Source organism: Henningerozyma blattae, chromosome 7 (genome assembly GCF_000315915.1).
Source record: "Henningerozyma blattae CBS 6284 chromosome 7, complete genome".
Classification (NCBI taxonomy): domain Eukaryota; kingdom Fungi; phylum Ascomycota; class Saccharomycetes; order Saccharomycetales; family Saccharomycetaceae; genus Henningerozyma; species Henningerozyma blattae.
In genome coordinates this window covers 258,698-281,463 of record NC_020191.1, presented here as the reverse complement: position 1 = coordinate 281,463, position 22,766 = coordinate 258,698, and the positions used below count along the sequence as shown (strand labels likewise).

The window sequence follows — 22,766 nt, the reverse complement described above, 5'->3', positions numbered from 1 at the left end:
ACGTTAATAATGTCAAATAAAATAGTATATTCAAAACAAGGTTGTTTGAATTGCAAAAAAAAACATGTTAAATGTGATGAAAAAAAACCTAAATGTAGTAGATGTCTATCTAGAAACATAAAACATTGTAAATATAAAGATGAATTTATAATCCAAAAGATGAACATGCCAAAAACAACTGCCTCTCATCCAATCAGTCTGAATGGTAGTACTAGTATAAATTCTTTCCCCACATCAAATTCCTTCTCTCATTCCCATCAGCATTCAACCAATAACAATGGTAGCGGCAGCAATATTAGTAAGACATTTTTTATTAATAATCAATACCAAGATATGAATAAGAAAAATTATAGTTTGCCATTGACTAGTTTTAAAATTGAAGATTATTCTTTAGAATATGATAAAAGAATAAAAGTAAGAAGAACGCATTCAAGCCCCAATACCACCGTTCATTACAAAGGTTTACGTAATACAACTACACGGAAGAATTCTTCTGCAAGTATCACCGCAACTACAGGCAGTGCATATCCTAAAAGTTTTCTATCTACTGATACTAATTCTCCTATTAATATCAATAACTCGAATACTACAATTTCTACTCACAATGTAACTGGCGACTCTCATAATACTAGTATTTTTCAATCGAACGAGAATATCAATGCTATTCCAAATTTGAATAAAAAAACGAAGCCGGAAATTTCTTTAATCACCGGAACAAGTCAATATCACGATTTCTCAATTAGGAAATCGAATACGAAAACGTCGGAAAAACGTAAAAAAAATAATAATAATAATAATAATAATAATAATAATAATAATAATAATAATAATAATAATAATAATAATAATAATAATAATAATAATAATAAAATAAGTAACATTAATAATAATAGCAAAACCTCTATAATTCAAGTATCTTCCACTGCAATAATAATACCGACAATCAATTATAGTTTATTTTTCAAAGGAAACGACCTTCATTTCTTAAAGATTTTAAATTTCGAAACGGCTAGTGACTGGAAATCTAATCCACTACACCCCAACTATAATCGCAATAACAATATTGATAATAGTGATACTGAGTATGGAAATGGGTTAAAAACAAATAATATAAGTCAATTAAAGCCAATTGATATTGAGCAATTGGTAACTGAGCTAATTACTCATCCAAAGCGAGCGGTTGATTTAGTGAAACAGGAAATTAGGGGGGATTTAATTAAAAATCAAGAAGTTGCCAAAGTGAATTTATTTTGCAATAAGATTATCATGGTCAAACTGATTGAATTGCAGCTTTCCAAAGATGTCATTATCAACATATTGCAGCAGCTAAGCAAACATCTAATAAATTATATTGGTTCCAATATATTGAAGAGTTTAAATTCCAATGATCAAGTAGTAATTGATTGCTTAAACGATTGGGACAGATATATTCGATTGCCCAAACTTAATATGATTTTTCAATGTCTTGATAAGTTGACCAAGACAAATCAATTTAAAAAAATATCAATCATCCTGGCAACAATTAACATCTTGTTAAACACCCAGTTTACTAGAGAAGTATATTTAAGGCAAATTAAAGAAATACAAAATATTTTTGTCTGCATGAAACTAAACGGGTTTGAATTTCCTGATCAACAAATTCTTGATTTAATTCAGAATTCGATCTTTAATAACAACACTGATTTCAATATACGACATATCGAAGAAATAACTACTTCCACCACCATGCCACCTAATATTGCCTCTAATTCAATTTTCTCTACCAACTCCATTACAAACTCTGTGGTCTCTTCTAAATCGCCTTCTACTTCTTCATTTTCACGCGAGACAGACAACAACCGTAATACTGCCCTGAATAATAACGTTAAGATGACCTCTGGTAATACCGGGGCTAACCAAATCTTGAACTAATGTAGTATTGATTCGGGATTTCCTTTTCGATACATTCCATGGAATTAGCTCCTCTTTGAGACTCGGAACAATCATAGTTTTTCTTAATTATTATGTTCCATGGGTTTAACTAACTTTCGTAACTTTAGTCCATAAGCTTTCTCCTTGTTTTTCCGTGTTCAACAAAATTCAAAAGCAATATAATTTTGCTATACTCTCCCACTCTAATTAACCTTAAGTATTGTGTCAAATATCTCAAATAGTACATATGATTAGCATTTTTTCACTGTAAGTTACCAGGTCCATCACCATTGTATAATTTACCGGGCCACTTTTTTTTTATTTTTTTTTATTTTTTTTTATTTTATTTTTTTTAATTTTCTAGTATTAAACTAAGGTATTACTACTAGCATGTATTGATTGGTTTCACAAATATAACTTCATACTTTATTATTCCTTCTTCTATTCTTTTCCGGATAATGAAAGCTTGATTTTTTTCCAAGCCAATTTCCCAATTCTGCACGTTTTACTTAATCAGGTGCCGTAATATTTTCATAATTCTCGAATACAATGACGCATATTTACTGCTTTCCAGAATCGGATTGCATCAGCTCTTAGCTCAGAAACTCTCGCACATTATTTATCCGAGTTGAGAAAATCCGAAAAAACTAAATAATGCAGTCTGACTCGTATAACGGAATGCCTTCCTAAAACAGCAAATTATCCACAAATGCGGTACTAATTAATTATATACAGGTTTCAAAGGAGACACTTATGTTGTACTAGAATGTATCTTCAATATAGTAATTTTTTTGTTTGATATTTTACTATATTCTATTGATTAGAATATTTTATCGTCTCAATTATACAATTGTTTGCCTAATGGTCAAAAGGAGTACCGATTAAGAATGGGCTACGTTTGCATCGAAAGTAAGATTTCTTCAACCGGAGATCTATCATAGACACGAATTGAATCGGGGTGGTGTCTCAGTCAACCACCGGATCAACAATCATATGTTTCTCTATTTAGTTCCTTATCAGGATGTATACTATTTCCTCCATAATTTGTTGCTTTAAACTTTTGTATTCCTTACATGGTATAACTAATAACATAGGTTATTGAAACTATACCGGTTATGCACGGTATCTCAAAAAGTAATATCGCAACAGATGAGGCACTATTAACGAGTAAGATCTACGGAAAGTTATGTTTATAAAATACAATAGTGGTTAAACATACATAATTATTTAACTTGGGGGTCTGATTTTTCCTGTTGTTGCAATAACCACTATCTTTTCCTTTTAATCTTTTATGACCATAGCCACATGCTATCCTTTTTTGTCTTTGTAAAGTATTTTAGGATGATTTGATTTGGGAATTCTCAGCGAACGTATCATTCTACTTTACAAGATGGTTTCTTTACCACATTTATTACATACTTTGAGTAATTTTTATTTGTTTTCTGAAAATCGGCTTTCATCTTAATATTTCCTAGGTTTTCGTTTATTTAATTTAATTGCCATTTATAATCGTCATGTAAAGAATTGAAAAGTATAGGTAAAATTAGCTCTTTTCATTTAATTAGCTCATAGTTGAGTTGATCTATTCCCATATTTTTGTTCCCCGCCTTCAATTGTAGTAATATCGGAGATATCCTATAAGATGTGTATGTATAGTAATAAATAATCCAATACTAGGCTCTGTCAAGTAAATAACTTTAGTTCTTGAACTAAAAGCATAACCTCAAGATTGTTTTCTGAAATATTGTGACTATTTTGATACTTATTATTATTACTGTACTTTCAAACCTGGCAAAGATAATTAATACTTTCACTTAATCTGGACTTCAACTTTTCTTGGCATATTTAACTTTTTATATAATTGCTAAAGTGTCCTTTTTTTTTCATTTCTTTTTTTTTAAAAAAAAATGTTATATTTTAAAATTTGATTTAGTATATGTATTTAGAATAAAATATCGGATCGATGATATATTTTAGAGTTTAATTTATTATATATTTGGAATTTTGAAAGTTGTGGACCTTAAAGCCTCGTAAATTAATTAAAATCAAGATAATGAATAAAAATAATAGATCCAAGAAATACTTAACGAATTTACCAAAAAATAGAGCTGTATATTCAAGACATGGCTGTTTTAGATGCAAAAAAATGCATTTAAAATGTGATGAAGCTAAGCCAGTTTGTAGTAGGTGCAAAAATACTCAGAATTTATGTCAATATCAGAGTGAATTCATTATTAGTACTGTAAATAGTACAAAATCTTCAAATCTGATACCTCCAATGACAATAAATTCCTCTAAGAATTCCATTTCAGTACGGCCTGCTAATGGTTACAATAGAAGAAAAACAAATAAAAGTGTATCAAGTTCTTGTACAGAAAAAAATCGTTCTATAGAAAGCAATGCCCAGTATTCAAACTCAAGTCTTCCCATTCAAAATTTAACTACAAGGTCAGACATTCATAAATCATTCAATGAAAAGAGGGAGCCTGAGCTTTTAAATACCAATCAAAATTCTTTCCCAATTCAGAAGTCAATTGAAAATACTTGTCATAATACTTTGGTAACTATGTGCTCGAAAGATTCAACTCATGTTCAAACTTCAGAAGTAAAGAATAACAACACTTTAAATAATTCTCCTAAAAATTCTAAAGTATCTTCTTATTTTCAATATGTAGCAAATGAAACTTTAGTAAATACAAATACTTCAACAAATAAAAATTCAAAAAACTTTTTACAAGTGAAAAATAGATTGCCAGTTTTAAAGCTAAGATCAAAGACAAAGAAAACAAAAAAATCTATCAAAGTTAAAACTTTAAAAGCCTTAAAGATAAATATAACTAGCTTGTTGCCCAATCAAATTTTATTTAGTAATAAAATAAATTTTAGATCAAATGATATTCCACCATTCATTTTAGAGGTGCCTAAAAATTTTCCAACCATAAATGAAATTGTAAACTCATTAATATATTATAAAAATCTTTGTATGAATACTAACCAATTTAATCTGAATTTTATTTTAAAAAAGGACCCTTTCCTTTTAACACCAAATCATGCATATGAAAGTTTGTCAACGTTTAATGAATCTATTTTAAATTTTTCAACATATTTGTTCTTTAATAGAATTTATTCAAATTTTTTAATTTTTTTTCCACAAAAAAATCTTTTGAAATTTATTGAGCTAAGTCATAATCTAATTAAAAAGTTTCCAACTATATTATTGATTTTTAAACTAAAATCTTCTAATTTTTTAATTAAGAATAATTCATTTACTTCAAATTATTGGTTTAATTTAATAAAAGAGTATACAATTAAATATTTTATTAAAATATTAATCTATTTGAATAAAAATAAAGAAGTTAACTTCAACTTAATCCATTTAATATTTTTATCATCTGGACTTGTAAATACTTCATCTAACTCCATATCTACCTTTAGCAATTTCGCAGATCAATCAAATGATTTAAATATTATCCAGGCCCATGGTATTAGCATTGCTCAAATATCAAATTCAAATTCAAATAGAGAATTAATTCTAGAGTTATTAAAAATGATGAGGCATGTTGAAAGCTCTCTTTCCATATCAACAAGGGATGATATGTTTGGTCAAGATACATGGAAATTTAATAGTAAAATTATTAGTAATGATTTATTATTTGGTTTTGTTTATCTGAAGTTCTATATCTATTACTTCATAATAGGTGATTTTTTCATTTCAACAAATAAGGCATCTAGTGTAGATTCGACCGTTGACATTGATTATTTAAAGCAGCCACTTAAGTGTCTGCAACTTGGAAATAATAGAGCAGGTTCAAATTTGAGTTTGAAGGAAAACAGTTCAAGACAATATGCTAATCAATTAGATGATACTATTTTCATTAACAATCGACTGAATTTGCTGACTGGCTACATCATTGATTTAGACGTATTATTCTGTGAATTATTGGAAGCAGATTTTCAGTGGAGGGCAAATGAAGGATTTTCAATTATGGGTATTAATATTTTAAAATTAAAATTACAGGAAAATAATGAACAAATTAAATCAGGATTGTATAACCTAGGTCTAAAGTTAAACAATGAGTTAATTGGGATAGTTAATTCTGTACCTATAAATAAAGTTCTTTTAGGTATCGAGGATACCATATTAAGACAAGCACTAACACTAAATCATTCAATAATAACTACCTCTTTCTCTATTTATATCAGATACTTCTATCTTAATGAAGATTCTAGTTCTATTCATCATTCTTTAAATGATCTTCTTTTTAACTTATACCAAATTTTAAACTTAAAATATTTCAGTGTTTATTCATTTTGGACGGTATTCATTGCCACTGCAATCACCTTGATAATTAAGAAGCCAGAATTATACAATAAATGTATTCATATCATTGGTAGGATTGAAGTTCTAAAAAATTTGGATTTGAGCGATATAATTAAATTCTTCTGTAAGCTCAAAAATTCAATTGAAAAAAATGATTATAGTGACTTAAATAATATATCGATTAATGTGTCTTTAATTTGATACTATATTACTCTAATTACTGTGAGTTCTTTTTAATTTATATTTGTATGGCTAGAATTGATTTTCTGAAGTCATTCTTATTAGAATAAAAGTCTCATTTTCTTGGAAATTTTTCAGCAATGCATGGTTTCCTTTAAGTATCAAATATATTAAGGTATTGTTAATTTAAATCTATATACTTCGAACTAAATACATACGTAATATTCAATTCAATTATATCCTGTACATTTATTTATTCCTTTTCCTATTGGAATTCTAACAAAATATCTTCTTATATTGAATGTGACAGAATTAGTTTAATCAAAATTTTTTGCTTTCAATTGTAAAGCACCTGTACCTTTCATCTTTTTAATGCCCCAGGGCTGAATTACTGGTACTAGGTATTTCCTTAGTAGAGCACTAGTAGGCAAATTATGTCTTTAGATAGAAGTAAAGTTAGATTAATGTCATACATAGCACACAAAAAAATTCATGGAAAATAATATGTATGCATTTAAAATAATGACTGTTGTAAGGCTTAATGAAAAATAATTTTCCAGAAAACAAACAGGACCGATCTTTGTTTTCGGTTGATTATTTTTGCTTTTGAGGAGACATGACCGTATAACAAATAAAGAGTGATCTTCAAAAATTATTCCTTCGTCAAAATTGTATGAAACAAAAAGTTTAAACAAAGCGAATTGACATATTTATGGGGGGAAAAATATTTGTTCTTCTTACTAGGTTTTTTTAATCGTTAGAATTTGATATCTGATTTTTAAAATACAATTACATTCTAGGAATTTTAAATTTTTGCAGATCTTTAACAAGATTGAAAAAAAAAATTATTAATAATAGACATATAATACTTATCAAATTGTATGAAATATGTAAATTTTTCAACTATTTACTAGAATAAAATCACACGTATATCAAATTTTTTGAAAACCTATTTTCCTATTTTCTTTTTTCTTTCGGGACTATTACCCGACAAAGGAATTTCCTAAACCGGGAATATATGAAGGTTCCTTTAAAAAAGGAAACAAGTAGTAAGGAAAAAAAAAATTTTGCAACTTTGATTGAATAGTTAAATACTTGACTGATCTTTCGAAATATATTATTTTGGTTAGTAGATTTATAGAGAACTAAGACTTTATTTTTGAACTATTTAAAAGATATATATGATTAATTAACGATGCTTATGATTAGAAATAAATATGTGAATTTATAATCTAGTTTTCGAAAAGCTTTAAAAAAAATGAGGAAGAATATATAGAATTAATTTCTTATGCGAGAGAAAAGTATTAAGACGCTTCGGCCGTCAATGCAGAGAGATTATGAACAACAAAGGAATAAATGAAACGTGAATTGTATGAAGCTTAAAGGAAAATTTAACAATTAACCAATTCGACAGCTTGTAAGTGTACTGGTGAGCATTGTGCACCTTGGGTTTTATCGTATAAGTTGTAGAAATTACCGGACAAACATTGATAAAAGATATCGTTAGAACCAATAGCCAAGTTACCTTGTGGAGTAATGGACCATCCGGCGGCATAGATGGCACCAGCCTGTGGTGGTGGACCATCAAATTGGAATTGTCTATTGGCAACAATGGAACCTACTCTACCCTTAGAATCAGCTAACATCCCGTTCTTTAAAGTCATGGATAAAGTACCGTTATTTTTGCAAGCTTGGGATTCAAAGTAACTATCTTCAGAGGAAGGGATAGAAGTAGATGTTTCTACTGAGGAAGTAGAATTGTAGTTTGTAACAGAGGGAGTAGAGGTAGCTAATTGAGTAATGGTAGTAGATTTAGTAGTAGCTTGGATTTGGCCATCTCCAATTTGAGAAATAGCAGCAGCAGTTTGCTTTGGAACAACGGTGTTAGTAGTAGCTTGGATTTGACCATCGCCGATTTGGGATACAGCAGCAGCAGTTTGTTTTGGTGCTTCAGTAACTTTTGGAGCTTCAGTCTTAGTGGTAGCTTGAATCTGGCCATCACCAATCTGAGAAACAGCAGCTGCAGTTGCTTTGAGAGTTTCAGTCTTTGTTGTAGCTTGAATTTGGCCGTCACCAATTTGAGAGACAGCAGCAGCAGTGGCCTTTGGAATAACCATAGCAGTAGTAGTAGTAGCAGCTTGGATTTGGCCGTCACCAATTTGAGAAACAGCATCTCTTTTAGCCTTTGCGGTAGAGGAAGCTGCCAATGGGACAACAGCAATACCAAAAGAACCAGTGTAATCAGACATCGCACCACTATATTTACCAGATGGTGTTAATGTAGACCATGGTTCGGACGGAACATAAGCAGCAAATGCATAAGAAGCTAAAGTAGCGGCGGCTAAAGTTTTTTTGTATTGCATTTTTTTTAACGAGAGGAAAGGGGAGAATATAAAGATAGAAATTGTTTGTTCTGATGATTTATTTTAGAATTGAGAAGAGATAGAAATATGGATCTCAAAATCTAAGAATCTCCTGTATTTATACTGTTTCAACTCTCATAAAAACTTGATCTATGTAAATAGTTGCATCACTTTTACATACTAGATGCCAGCTCCCCCATCTAATTTTCCCGCGCTCCAAAAAAAAGGGCCAGCGCAATGTATATCCATATCTGGATTTTTCATTTTAAGCTTGGTGCTTCCAGCCCGAATAGGAATTCCGAAAAATAAAAATGCTGAGCTTAAACCTAAGATTGGAAACATTAATTAATCGATGAGTATGAAGTCAAAGGAACTGAAAAGTTGAAACAAGGTTAGATGGCTAACTGTAGCCAGCCGTGTCATAGAATGCTGGTGATATTTGCCTACATACAAGATTGGAGATGTTGTCTAATTTTTTTTGTTTTTAGTTTTGTATTTTTTCATCTAATTTTAAAATATCAAGCATGCATTATATAGGAAAATACTAAATAAGATCGAATCATAACAAGTATCTGGGGCAACATCGGACGTTTGAGTTTGTAATCTCAGCTGAGCCGAAGTAAAACACTGGGGGATCTAGATGCTTCTGATTCAAGAACCAATTTCCTTTTTACTTGTTTTCTGGTACTTTTAATTGGGAAACACGGCTTACTTAATATCGGGGCAAAGAGTTAAACGCTGGATTTCTTGTCTTATCGAGTTATATTGTATGTATTCTCCAGTTTATTTATTTGTTTGTTTGTTTGTTTAACTATCTAATTGAATAACACAGCTTAACTTAATCATAATTAAGGTTGGATCACTAAATTAGAAATTCAACTATATTTAGTAGTAGTAGTGCATATATACAGAAACGCTATCTTTGTAATAGCTAAGTTTTGCTTACAAAAAAAAGTATAAATATTAGAGATATTGATTAGCTCTATAAACATTTCATATGTATGTATCATAGTTTGACGCTGGGAAAAACATAATAGTGAAGGCATTACTATTTCAACAATGGAGCACCCATAAGATCAAACTATGCTGTTAAATATAGAAATATTCTAAAGGCTTGTTACACACCTTATCTTTCAGTTGAATTTTACTGCCTGATAGAAACGAGATCTTCTCAAACCATTGTGCTACTTAAACTTATTGTTAAAAATTAAACATTGAAATATGTAAATATTTAAATAAGATAGGGTTAATTTATTTTGATAAATCCTACTTGTATAAAAAAATAATTGTATAAGAGGTATGCTCAATAATATTAAATGGGATATTCATTTTGCCAAAGTATTCCCTTCTTTTAAATGGAGTAGCTATTCTTATATAAATGAAAGTTGTGTATAACTATAATTTCTGGATCAAGGTTAATTTACACCTAGTCTGAAATTCAACTTTAGATCTTGAAAACTTAAACTTTTTCAGGTTTTAAGAATATCCGGTGTTGAAAAGTATTTGATATAATTTAGTTTATAATTTTAAATATTTTAAATTTTATATTTATCATTTTATAAATCGCCTTATTTATTGCTTAATAACTTTATTGCTTAATAACTTTATTTTCAAAACTAAACTTACTGTAGAGCTTCCTCTTGCATTGTACTAGATATTATATATCATTAGAAACCAATCAGTTTATATAAAATAAGCCTATTTTTTGCCCTTTTATTACAATCTGGTATATTAATTATTGTTATAATTAATTAATTGGCATTAAATTAATACAATTAAATATCTAATTATGATTATAAGTATAAACCCTTATAGTAATTAGTGAGGGTTGTCCTAGTGACACAAACGTATAAATAGGGTTAGGCTCTTGTTGGTGTTTTTCTTAAATTTCAAATATCTTTAAATTTATAATTTACTAATAAAACGCTTTGTTTACTTCAGGTAATACTAATTTTCACCATAAGGTATCTTTGTAAGTCATCATTTTCTTATTTTTTTTTATATAAAGGCACTGTTGTAGACATTTTTTACCCATAACTGTCTACAAGTTATAATATCGAATTATGAATCGTTAAGTAACCATTTAGCTGCATACCAGAATGTTATCGAATTATGCATAGTTCAAGTTAACCAAAAATTAGTTTCCATGATTATATATCCTTACTTGATAAAGTAATTACAATAATAAACTAACTAATTGAAAGAAGTTGGTCTATTTTACAACAGTATAAATGGGACCAGCTTCTCAATCTTTATACATAGAATTATAGTTCGTTCTATAAGCAATATATAGTCTAGGAAGACAAGCATTTTTCGTAAGTTTGAAAGTCATCCAACTTAGCTAAAATTAAATTCGCTTAAGTCAGAAGTCTCGTTTCCAGTTGTTATTATTTTGTATTTTATTCATAGGTGCATGTACAACAAACTGTTGTATTATAACAGCCAGTGATCTGTTCATATGTATCAGATCAAAGAATGTCGCGGCATCCGGTATGCATCAAGATCCAATATGTGTTATCTTTCTATATGTTTTAATATACAGTATGTCTCAGTATAGAATTCTCTAACCGTTCAGACTTGTATATAAACTGGCCTTGTTTATTGGCAGGTTAAAGTATAGTTCGTAGTCCTTCATATACCATATATAAGGAATTAAGATCATTCTGATCTAAATGTAATCTGAAATATTATACCAACATCGCTGTAGATGAGCTCGAGCCTACACTCATCTACAAGATGCTGACTAGGAATTATACACAAAACTGAGCAGCTGCTAGTTGCATATCTGTGAATATCTGTTCGATGTATAATCTTTATTAGTTTGCCAGCATTATTCAAACTGTGCACTCCTACCCTTGTAAGTAAGTTTATAAACAGACCAATTAAAGTAAAATGGAAAAGCTAGCGTTGACCTTTGAAAATTATTTAAAGGCCAGCTTGTCAGACTATAAGTCATAGATTTTGCTGGAATATGATTATATTATTTTCTATAGAGTGGTAAAATACTTTTTATCACGTGGCTTATTGTTGAAAATGTGTTTTTCTTTTATGTCGAAAAACACTATTTAAGACAAATATTCATTTTAGTTATATTATTTACTATATATGTGTAAATAAAGTAATCGACTATACATCTTAAACACTGAAAAACAATGTCTAACTCTCTTGAATCACAGTAGATTTATAGCTCTTTTCTAAGGTTATTTAGTTTAAAAGAAACAACAAATATATTTGTAAGTTCAAACACTTGTGATTATTTGTTAAATCTAGTATATTGTATTGTACTAATGTATTGTTTTCCCAGAACATAACAAAATAAATCCCCGATAGTTTAATGGTTAGAATGGGCGCTTGTCGCGTGCCAGATCGGGGTTCAATTCCCCGTCGAGGAGATAATTTTTTTCAAGAATTTTGTTATTGAGGGTGTCAGGGTGCAGCAATTCCTAATAAATATTAATGTTGATATTTACATTTCCTGGTTAACCAAATATTAGTAAATATTTAGATATCTAAATACTTTTTTTTGGCCGGATCACATTGTGATACTGAGAAATATTTGTAAACATTGTCTGCCCTTTAAATAGTGTTTTAAACATTTTAACGCTAGTGTTAAATTCTTAATCAGTAATACATTCTTTGAAATAAGAATGTGTCTTGTAAATATTGTATACATATGTTTGCTCTTGCTCTTACTATATAGTTGTTCGTCTTAAGTGGTAAATGCAATATTTGTAAATATTAGTATTTGTACTTTTCGATGAGAGCATTTTCCTATGTTATTCAAATACCGTTTATCTTCTGTAATTGGCTTCCTATTGTGGCAATAATTTATGTGATTATGTAATCTAGGGAATGTAAATATCTAATTTCTTGTTATGTTGGCAGAAAATTCTTGGGAAATTACAATATAAAACAATACATAATTCGGCTTCATGAGGTTGTTGTGAAGGAGTTTAAGATAATGGAGAAGAAAGAGGGGGATTTTTTTTGTGATTTTGGGAGTGATTGTTGGTATCATTCTGTAGAAGGGAAGCGATATTGTTTGATATTTTGAGGGAGTGGCGTTCTTTGCGACGGCGGTTGGAGATCCAGTTTTTGACTTGTGTTTTGGAGAGAGAGGATTGTGTTGTGAGGGCTTGGAGGTCAGAGTTGTGTAGGTAAGGGTGTGATTTGTTGTGGAGGAACCATTTTTCGAGGGGGATGAGGGTATGTTTTGGGAGGCGGTGGCCACGATGGCTGGGAGTGTGCTGTAGGGGTGGGGAGAGGGATTTGGGGGAGGAGGAGGAGTAGTAGTAGGGTGGTGAGGGATTTGTTAGGGGTGTGGTTGATTTTTTTGTGGAGGGTGAGTTTGGGAGTGAGTTGGAGTGGGGGGAGGTGGAGGTTGAGTTGGAGTTGGACATCATGTGCTGGGTGAGGACGTTGAAGACGCGTGGGTTGTGGGTGGATTGAGAGTGGTGGAGGCGGTGGAGCTGCCTGGCCTCCTTCACGAGGCTGGACAAGACGGTGGACAGCTGGACGGTTGTGGTGACGAGTTCGGTTTCCTCTTTTCCAAGGGGTTCGTGTTTGATTGTTTTTGTCAAAAACTATATTTGGGGTTAGTAGTGTGGGATATTGTGACATACCATCTTTTTATCACGTAGCTCATCGCAAGTTAAGTAGGCCCGCGTAATATTCAGATACGACATTAAAAAAATGACAACTAGTTCTGACAATAAGGATCTAAGAAAACATAGAAAATAAGTAAAACATATAACCAATAGATACCAAGAATGTCAGCACAACAAAAGAGACTTCAGATGTTAAGTCAAACTCTAGAAGAACTTTTAGAGTCTTGTGAGAAAGAAGATATCACCAATATAGAAGGTCGAGTCCTTAATAATGAAATGAATAATGAACCAGACCAAATAGATCGAAATATCAGAATAATGTATGACAACTATAAGAATAGTTTTGAAAGGATAAAACAAGTATGTATTATGCAAGAGTATCTCATAACATAACTCATTTTACTAACATATTAAACAGTGCATCGACAGAACAACGTTAAACAAAACTACCAAGAAACAACTAACGACCAAAATACAGAAAAGTTATCGATGTAGAGTAGATGAAATGGTGATCAGGCTAGACCCTGAAGCTACTTGTAAGGAACCAATAAATCCACAGACTCACGTATTTACATCGAGTACTAGGAAACAACTCCCTAAGGAAGCCAAAGAATTTCTAGAGCGAGTATTTAAGAAACAACATACATTAAACTCAAAGGAAAGAGAAGCAGTAGCAAAACAATGTGGTATCTCTCCAATACAAGTGAGAGTCTGGGTATGTACAAGTATTATTCTGTTTTTTTTTTATTTATTGTTTACATTTTACTAACATGTGTTCCAGTTTATAAACAAACGAATGCGCTCGAAATGATATCCATGGCCTTCGGAAAAAAGCCTTCCTCTTTTTTTTGTCATGGTAAAATACCAGACTTATTGTCGCAGGAGTATAATTTTGTCAAGCCCAAGTGTGGGTTTGTGGAGTGGCTAGGCCAAACTTACGAGAGGGAGATGCATCTACTCTTGTAATTGTGTCACTTCCACTCGGCCTTGCATATCATTAAACCTTGAACACTATTCCATCCGGCTTATCAGTTACGGATTACTGTGCTAGCATCTATGATTCTTTGAGCTTGATCATGTTATCTTAACAAAAAAAAACTGATATTTTGCTGGGCGGTTAAATTTTTCCTAAAATGGAAATTGTTATATCACACGTGTTTACAACTTTTGGCATATAAGTGACAAAACACGTGATATTCTAAACTAACCGATTCACTTGTCCATTAATAACCTTGATTAGCAGCCTAGTGTTGGTTGTATAAGTGCTTATTATCTTGATATAATTTTCTATCGTAAATACCTGAAAATTTTCTTAGTGAGATTCAGATATAAGGGGTATGTCAAAAAGAAAAGAAAAAGAAACTAATATGTTAGACTATCTCTGAGATTAGGTTAGTAATGAAGTAGAATATACTTGAAAAACTTGTCTCTCGAGATTTTCTCATTAAAAGTGAACTAGCAACGGCAAAGTTCTATAGTATTGCCTCGATTATATTGCAACCAGCAGCTAATAAAGATGCTTGATTTTTGCTACCAAATTGTATGTAATTGCAAAGAAACTTTACTCACTTTCAGCTAATATTAGCAACTATCAGCATATATTGTAACCTATAATTATGAAAATTATCACTAAGGGTCTCAAACTTGCAATATGCGATAATGCTCGCTAAATTTTGGAAGTATTGTAATAAACATATGGTCTACTCATAATAGTAGTGTCTATTCATTTTCATAGAGTTTTAGTTCTATTGTTGGTTTGCTTGTTCTGTAATAATATTTATTGTTTAAAATTTTTTTTCAAAAATATTGTTCTCCGATACAAAGAATTTTCTACAATTCATGTAGAAAATTACATCAAAAAAAAAAAAACCAAAAAAAATAACACGGACACGAAAATATTCGAATTCGGAAATTGAATTGTCGCGTTTCTAAAAAAAAATACAAATATTTTTATATACATGTATAAATATACATCAAAATATCAAAATATTGTGTAAAAAAATGCATCAAACATTTTCTTGTTAGTATTGACTATTTTGGTCAACAGGCACCAATGTTACTTATTTAGTATGTCCAGGTCATAATCTCTAGACAGCTCAACTGTATTAGAACATTCTTTACAAAACTTATTGTCAATATTGATCAAAGAATTACTGGTTATCTTCGTGCGAAGGTATCTAGCAAAAATGAAAGTATCAACTATGAAAATAATTGTGCAAGAAAAACTAAAATTTCTTAAAATAGATGTAAATAAAACAAGGCTATCGATAGGTGGGTGGAAAGAATATGAAGAGAGTGTGGTTGTTGATGAAAATATTTCTCTAGAATCACTGACAAGACAATAGGTCAAAGTCCAATCAAAAATTTCATTTTGAAGCATCTAAAGAGACAAAACTTTGGATTTACATTGATTTGTAGGAATTCCTCTTGAAAAAACAGTGCATCATCCATATTAAGCACTTGAACTTCTTTAAAGAGAATTTTTTTACCTCCTTTGAGTTAAATTTTATTTACATTGTTTCATATAAGTGTAAACAGTACTTATTTATCAAATTGTAAACAATTTACAGTTCAAATTTTGAAAATTTGCCATTTCATGCATATATGTAAATATAGATGTAAATGTAACTGTAAATGTAACTGTAACTGTAACTGTAACTGTAAATGTAAATGTAACTGTAACTGTAACTGTAACTGTAACTGTAACTGTAACTGTAACTGTAACTGTAACTGTAACTGTAACTGTAAGTGTACTAAAGTAAGAAAAAGTCTATTTTCTTTAAGATTTTCCAATGAGAGAGAAATTTTTACATTTTAGTTTACTACTAGTTTTTTGTCGTAGTTATCGGTACCTAATGTTTTCTTGCTACAATATTTAAAACCGGGCTATTTTATATAGATATAGTATTTATTTAACAATTGAAAAAAGAGTATTATATTAGTTAATTAAATTAAAAAATTACAATTTCTGTAGAATTTCTTTTATACTTTCTAATTTCCCTTATGTTTGCACACCAAGAAATTTTTTCAGTTTTCTATACTTAAATTATTATAATATGCTACTAATCCTTAGCTAACAGTATTCCAATGTCTGAATCTCTTATACTCAACATTATATATCAATTTTCTAAGAATTATAGTCAACTTTATCCTAATTTTTTAACATTATACCCCAATTTTAAATAAAATTGAGATTCAAAACATCATACTTTAGTACTTATTTAAGAATAATACTATTTCTCCTTATTTTTGTTGTAAACCAACTTAGGAGTACAATACACTTAAATAGTAACTACCAAAACTTAACTTAACCATCTTATTAACTTAACACCAGTTAATCCTTCGAACTTACGAATATAATTGTTGTTCTTCTTAAACTAAATAACTATATAAAAGAACTATAAATTTATGTCTTAAGTCTGAAAAAGCTGGCCTTTAAATACTTTTCAAAGGTCAACGCTAGCTTTTCCATTTTACTTTAATTGGTCTGTTTATAAACTTACTTACAAGGGTAGGAGTGCACAGTTTGAGTAATGCTGGCTAACTAGTAGAGATTGTGCATCGAACAGATATTCACAGGTATGCAACTGGCAGCTGCTCAGTGTTGTGTACAATTTCTAGTTAGCAACTTGTAGATGAGTATAAAGTCGATCTCGTCTACAACAGTTTTTGTTGTAATTTTATATTGATAACCCTATGTTTCTTAAAGGAGGATGGTAGATCTCGTCTACAATAGTTTTCAAGAAATCTTGTTCCTCGTGGCCCAATGGTCACGGCGTCTGGCTACGAACCAGAAGATTCCAGGTTCGAGTCCTGGCGGGGAAGATTTATTTTTTATGAAATTTTTATTGGTCACGTGACCTTTTTATTTGTCATCAAGTTAGTGGTATTTATTATCCACTTAGCTTATTTAATTTTAGGTAAGTAACTAATGATATATATTCATCCAAAAAAAAATAAAGATAATGTGTATTTTGAAGAACAGAATGATGAGTCAAAAATGAAAATAAATATAAAAAAAAAGAATTTAAAACAGAAAATATTGAAGTGTAAATTAGTCGTAGAACTCGATTAAGAGTTAAAACATGTTATCCAATCTAACACAGTTTCTTTCTATGGTCGTTTTGTTTTATGGAATTTCCAACAATAACATCATCATAATCATCATCATCCTCTCTACCTGCCCCCCGCATTCAACTGAAAAAACAAAAAAAAAAAGAAAACAATACTTTTGTGTTCAATAAAAAAATTATCTTTAGTATACATTAACTATACCAGCTGGATTTTCTCGGTTCATAGCAAAGTTTCTTCTTTATTATCAAATTACTGGCATCCAACCATTTTCAGTCATTTTCTAATTTCAGTCCGTCTAAGAATTTTCGCCATTTTGATTGGAAAATTTCAAACTGAAAATTACTTTTTGGACAATCCGATTTGACTGATTGAGCAAAATAATATATAATTCGAATGTCGTTTCCTTAATGTAATTTCAGTTAAAAGTAGGAATTTTGCCACATTATTCCAATAATTTTTTATAATTACAATTTTTATAAGTCTTATTAGGTCTTATCCTTGATATATATCAAATAGTTTTTTTACTTCGATTTTTACCAATTATAAATATGTCTTATTCCAATAAAGATATTGCCAATCTATTAGTGGATTTTTTATCTACTGCTATTGAAAAAAAGGCTGTTTCTTCTGATAATGCTGATTCTTTAAACGTGGCAATTGATTGTATAACTGAAGCCTTTGAATTTGAAAAAGACGATGTCAAATCAACTTTAGCCTCTAAATTTGGTGGCAAATCATTGACTGAATTATTAGATGCCGCCACAAACGCCAAGGGAAGATCTTCATCACCAGAAGATATCAAAGTTTCAATCTCCGACAAAGATGAAGAAGAAGATAAGGAATTGGCTGCTAAAGCTGAAGCTTTAAAATTGGAAGGTAATAAAGCTATGGCTGCTAAAGATTATAATTTAGCTGTAGAAAAATATAACGCTGCCATCAAATTGGTCCCAACAAAGGCTGTTTATTATGCTAATAGAGCAGCAGCATATTCTTCACAAGAAAAATACGATGAAGCTATTAAGGATGCTGAATCAGCCATTAAAGTTGAACCAAATTGGTCTAAAGGTTACTCTAGATTAGGTTTTGCCAAATTCGCCCAAGGTAAATCCCAAGAAGCTCTGGAAGCTTATAAGAAAGCTTTAGAAGTTGATGGTGATAAAGCTACTGATATTATGAAGAGAGATTATGAAACTGCGAAGAAAAAAGTCGAACAATCCTTAAACGTTGAAAAGAGTGCCACTCCAAGTGCTTCTGCCTCTGCTTCTGCCTCTGCTGGTGGTATGCCAGATATGGCTTCCATGTTAGGTGGTGGTTTGGGTAGTTTCTTAAATAACCCACAAATCATGCAAGCTGCTCAACAAATGATGTCTAACCCAAGAGCCATGGAACAAATGGAAAGCATGATGCAAAACCCAAGCATCAGACAGATGGCTGAAAACTTGAGTTCAGGCTCTAGTGAAGGTATGGGCGATTTCATGAATAACCCAGCCATTAGAGAAATGGCTAGCAACTTATTCGGTGGTGCTGGTGCTGGTGCTGGTGCTGACTCCAATGGCGCTAACAGTAGCGCTAATGCCGGTAAAGATGCTGACAAGAATTAGTTTTGTTAGAATTATGTTTATTCCAGCTGATTACACTGAATAACAGAACGTCCTCTTCTTGCCTTTTCCGTTCCAGTACTGATTTCTTCATTCCTATCAAATTTATTATATAAATAACTATTAAATTAAACTAACATCCATACATTATGATACATACAAAGTATTATTATAAATACACATATACATAGATATATTTATATGCTTATAATCATCTAATATTTAAAAAAGCCTTTTAAAAAAAATCAAAAATATATATAAACAAACAAACAAACAAACAAATTAATTCAAAAAAGTTAAATAATTCCGATCATTAATTGATCAATAGCAATATTTTACTTCCCTTTAAAAATGAAAACTAAAAAAAAAATAAACGACAGAAAAAAGTAAAACAAAAAATATATCAACAAATCATCTTTTTTATGGCTTGTCAATAAACTTCACAACAATTTTACTTACTACCTAAACTACGAAGCACAACTTTAAATACTACATCAAATATTTGAGTTATTCTTCTATATTTACATGAATTCTTCAAACGAAGTAATAATACCAGTAAGTACAACTACAAAGGAAAGCCCAGCCACAACTCCAAAAAATTTTGCACCCTCACCTGATTTCAAATGGTTATGTGATGAATTATTTGTTAAAATAGATAAAATTAGAGAACAAATCAAAAATAAAACCGCTAATACTATATCAAATAAACCTATTTCTACAAGGTATTTTGATACTATAACACATTTTATAAAATTATGGAGAACCACTATAGGTGATGATATTTTCCCTGCATTGAGATTAATTCTTCCTTATAGAGATCGTAGAGTTTATAATATTAAAGATCTCACTTTGATTAGAGCTATCTGTTCATATTTAAAATTACCCAAGAATTCAGTAGTGGAACGAAGATTAATTCGTTGGAAATATAAAGCAGATCGTTATGAAACGTTAGCTACATTTTGTATTCATGAAATTTCCAAGAGAAAAAATGAACCGCAAGTCACACAAGTTGAAAGAATATCAATTGATAAATTGAACGAAATATTGGATGATTTGGTCGTTAATCGTCAAAATTGGAATAACAAGAAACGTTCTAATTTATTACAAGTAGAAACATTCAAATTTTGTTTAGAAAATATGACATTTATTGAATTAAAATATTTTTTTGACATCATTGTAAAGAATAAAATACTTGGAAGTCTTGAAAATATGTTTTTGAAAATATGGCATCCAGATTCCAAAGAATATTTGAGTGTTGTATCAGATTTACGTACCCTATCAAATAAATTATGGAATCCTTCCATTAAAATTAATAATTCTGATTTATCAATTAAAGTAGGTTATATATTTGCCCCACAATTAGCAAAAAGATTGATGTTATCATATGATACAATATCAAATAGACTTAACAATGATTTTTTCATTGAAGAAAAAATGGATGGAGAAAGGATTCAGCTACATTACATGAATTACGGTGAAACAGTAAAATTTTTCAGCAGGCATGGTACTGATTATACTTACCTTTATGGAAATGATAAATCTGCCGGAACCATTGCTAAGTTTTTACGGCTGCACAAAAACGTGAAAGAATGTGTTCTTGATGGTGAAATGGTTACTTTTGATAGCACAAGTAAAAAGGTTTTACCATTTGGTCTAGTAAAATCTAGTGCTTCATCACAGTTAAATAAAAAGGATATTGATAATGACTCATTTCATCCTTTATTTATGGTGTTTGATATTCTATATTTAAATGGGTCTTCTTTAATCGATTTACCATTGTTTAAGAGAAAGGAATTTCTAAATACTGTTTTAACCCCGTATAAAGATTATGTTGAAATCCTGAGTTCTATAAGATGTACTGATAGTATACAAATCAAGAAAGGACTTGATGCAGCTATTAGTGTAGGATCTGAAGGTATTGTGTTAAAACAATATATATCTAAATATATACCAAATGCCAGACATAACAATTGGATTAAAGTTAAACCAGAATATTTAGAAGAATTTGGTGAAAATATGGATTTAATCGTCATTGGACGAGATTCTGGTAAAAAAGATTGTCTAATTTGTGGTATATTAGTAACCGAGGAGAAACAAGAATTAAGTGAAAATATGAAAAGAGAATCAGAGATTGAAATTATATCCGATAGTGGTGATGACGATTTAGATACTAAGCCATCTCAAGGGATTAAAAAAGTAATATCCTTTTGTACAATTGCAAATGGATTATCACAAAACGAATTAAAGGAAATCAATCGCATTACTAGAGGTGCTTGGAAAAATTACAATAATGAAACGCCGCCAATAGATGTTCTAGAATTTGGAACTAAGAAACCGGTAGAATGGATTTATCCGCAGGATTCTGTGGTTTTAGAAATCAAAGCTAGATCTCTTGACCGAACAGACCAAACCCAATATAAATATGCGACTGGATGCACATTATATGGTGGATATTGTAGACAAATCCGTCAAGATAAGGATTGGACTTCTTGTTACACATTGCATGACCTAACTTATAATGAAATTAAGAGACATGAAAAAAAGAATAAAAATAAACAAACTTTGATCAGATCTTATAGTAGAAAGAAGAGCAAGATTATTTCACCAGCAGGTATGCTTCCAAATGGTACTGATTTGCGTCTAATCTCAGATTTATTTCATGGACTATACTTTTACATTATATCAGACTATATACCTGATTCTGATGCTCAACGTATTGATAGAGAAGATATTTGCTCTTTAATTATAAAAAATGGTGGAAGAGTCATCTATAATGTGATAGCTAAAACCTACACTATTTCAAAGCTAAGAATATTGAGTTCCAAATCTACAATCGAGTGCACAGATCTTGTAAGAAGAGGCTATGACGTAATAAATTTGAGCTGGTTGTTCGATTGTCTTCAAGCGGGAGTTATCTTGCCCCTAGAGCCGGCACATTGTTTATTCGTCTCGAATGAGTTGTTAGCTATAGCTACGGATAGAATAGATAAATTTGGTGATAGTTATGAAGCTACACTTATTGATTCGAAATTATTGAAATTGCTTGACTCAAATATTAATAAGGTAAATCGTTCAAATAGTAATCTACTTCTGATTAATAAGGATGAAGGAGTGGACTCTATACCAATATTTTTATTTACCAATCGTAAATTTTTCTTGATTAAAGAGGATATTTTATTAGGTGACCGTGACACTCTTATATTTCAAATTAAATTATATGGTGGTTCTTTGGTAACAAAGCTAGAGGATTGTAATATTATTGTAGGAGTTTGCGGATCACAATTAGTAAATAAAAAGCTTGGTGATCTTCGATGTAAGTTAGTAAAGCAATATGTTGATGCAAATTTCCCACAGCCAATTCCCCGTGCCGTGAATGTTTCCTGGATCACTGAATCAATTAAAGCAGGATACCAACTTTCACCAGAAGATTATCCTATTTTATAAATTAATATATTATATGAAGGGGAAAATAAAAAATGAATCAATAGCTTTAATGGTCATCAACTAATAATTTCAAGAATATCTCTATATATTATTATTTATAAGAAAGCCAGTGGTTGAGCACACAGATAATTTCATAGAGCTGGCTACAAAGGTTACTTCTTTTGATTATAGTATATTTAATTGAAATTATTTCATTATAATTGTAACAATTTATTTTCTTCCAGCATCACAGTATCAATAAGGATTTCTATAATTAAATGGCTGTTAT

At 30.4% G+C, this 22,766-nt stretch overlaps 6 protein-coding genes and 2 non-coding genes across 8 annotated transcripts; 7 read left to right on the top strand and 1 right to left on the bottom strand.

Annotated features, from left to right (window-relative positions):
* Positions 1 to 9: 9 nt before the first annotated feature.
* Positions 10 to 1,911, top strand: TBLA0G01100 (Zn(II)2Cys6 transcription factor domain-containing protein; the record flags this gene model as incomplete). Its single annotated transcript, XM_004181527.1, has 1 exon — positions 10 to 1,911. One exon carries the CDS (start codon positions 10 to 12, stop codon positions 1,909 to 1,911), a length of 1,902 nt encoding a protein of 633 aa, XP_004181575.1.
* A 2,053-nt stretch (positions 1,912 to 3,964) lies between these two features.
* Positions 3,965 to 6,433, top strand: TBLA0G01090 (Zn(II)2Cys6 transcription factor domain-containing protein; the record flags this gene model as incomplete). Its single annotated transcript, XM_004181526.1, has 1 exon — positions 3,965 to 6,433. The coding sequence occupies one exon, from the start codon at positions 3,965 to 3,967 to the stop codon at positions 6,431 to 6,433; it is 2,469 nt and encodes an 822-aa protein (XP_004181574.1).
* Positions 6,434 to 7,803: 1,370 nt separating this feature from the next.
* On the bottom strand, positions 7,804 to 8,775 carry TBLA0G01080 (uncharacterized protein; the record flags this gene model as incomplete). Its single annotated transcript, XM_004181525.1, has 1 exon — positions 7,804 to 8,775. The coding sequence occupies one exon, from the start codon at positions 8,773 to 8,775 to the stop codon at positions 7,804 to 7,806; it is 972 nt and encodes a 323-aa protein (XP_004181573.1).
* Positions 8,776 to 12,095: 3,320 nt separating this feature from the next.
* TBLA0Gtrna3D lies at positions 12,096 to 12,167 on the top strand. The gene has a single exon. It is a non-coding gene; the product is annotated as a tRNA-Asp (tRNA).
* Positions 12,168 to 13,544: 1,377 nt separating this feature from the next.
* HMRA1 (Hmra1p) lies at positions 13,545 to 14,193 on the top strand (the record flags this gene model as incomplete). The annotated part of the gene is made up of 3 exons (XM_004181524.1): positions 13,545 to 13,742; positions 13,801 to 14,097; positions 14,164 to 14,193. The coding sequence occupies 3 exons, from the start codon at positions 13,545 to 13,547 to the stop codon at positions 14,191 to 14,193; spliced, it is 525 nt and encodes a 174-aa protein (XP_004181572.1).
* Positions 14,194 to 17,134: 2,941 nt separating this feature from the next.
* Positions 17,135 to 17,207, top strand: TBLA0Gtrna2R. Its single transcript has one exon. It is a non-coding gene; the product is annotated as a tRNA-Arg (tRNA).
* A 797-nt stretch (positions 17,208 to 18,004) lies between these two features.
* TBLA0G01050 (uncharacterized protein) lies at positions 18,005 to 19,057 on the top strand (the record flags this gene model as incomplete). Its single annotated transcript, XM_004181523.1, has 1 exon — positions 18,005 to 19,057. One exon carries the CDS (start codon positions 18,005 to 18,007, stop codon positions 19,055 to 19,057), a length of 1,053 nt encoding a protein of 350 aa, XP_004181571.1.
* Positions 19,058 to 19,579: 522 nt separating this feature from the next.
* DNL4 (DNA ligase (ATP) DNL4) lies at positions 19,580 to 22,498 on the top strand (the record flags this gene model as incomplete). Its single annotated transcript, XM_004181522.1, has 1 exon — positions 19,580 to 22,498. The coding sequence occupies one exon, from the start codon at positions 19,580 to 19,582 to the stop codon at positions 22,496 to 22,498; it is 2,919 nt and encodes a 972-aa protein (XP_004181570.1).
* Between the last annotated feature and the right edge of the window lie 268 nt (positions 22,499 to 22,766).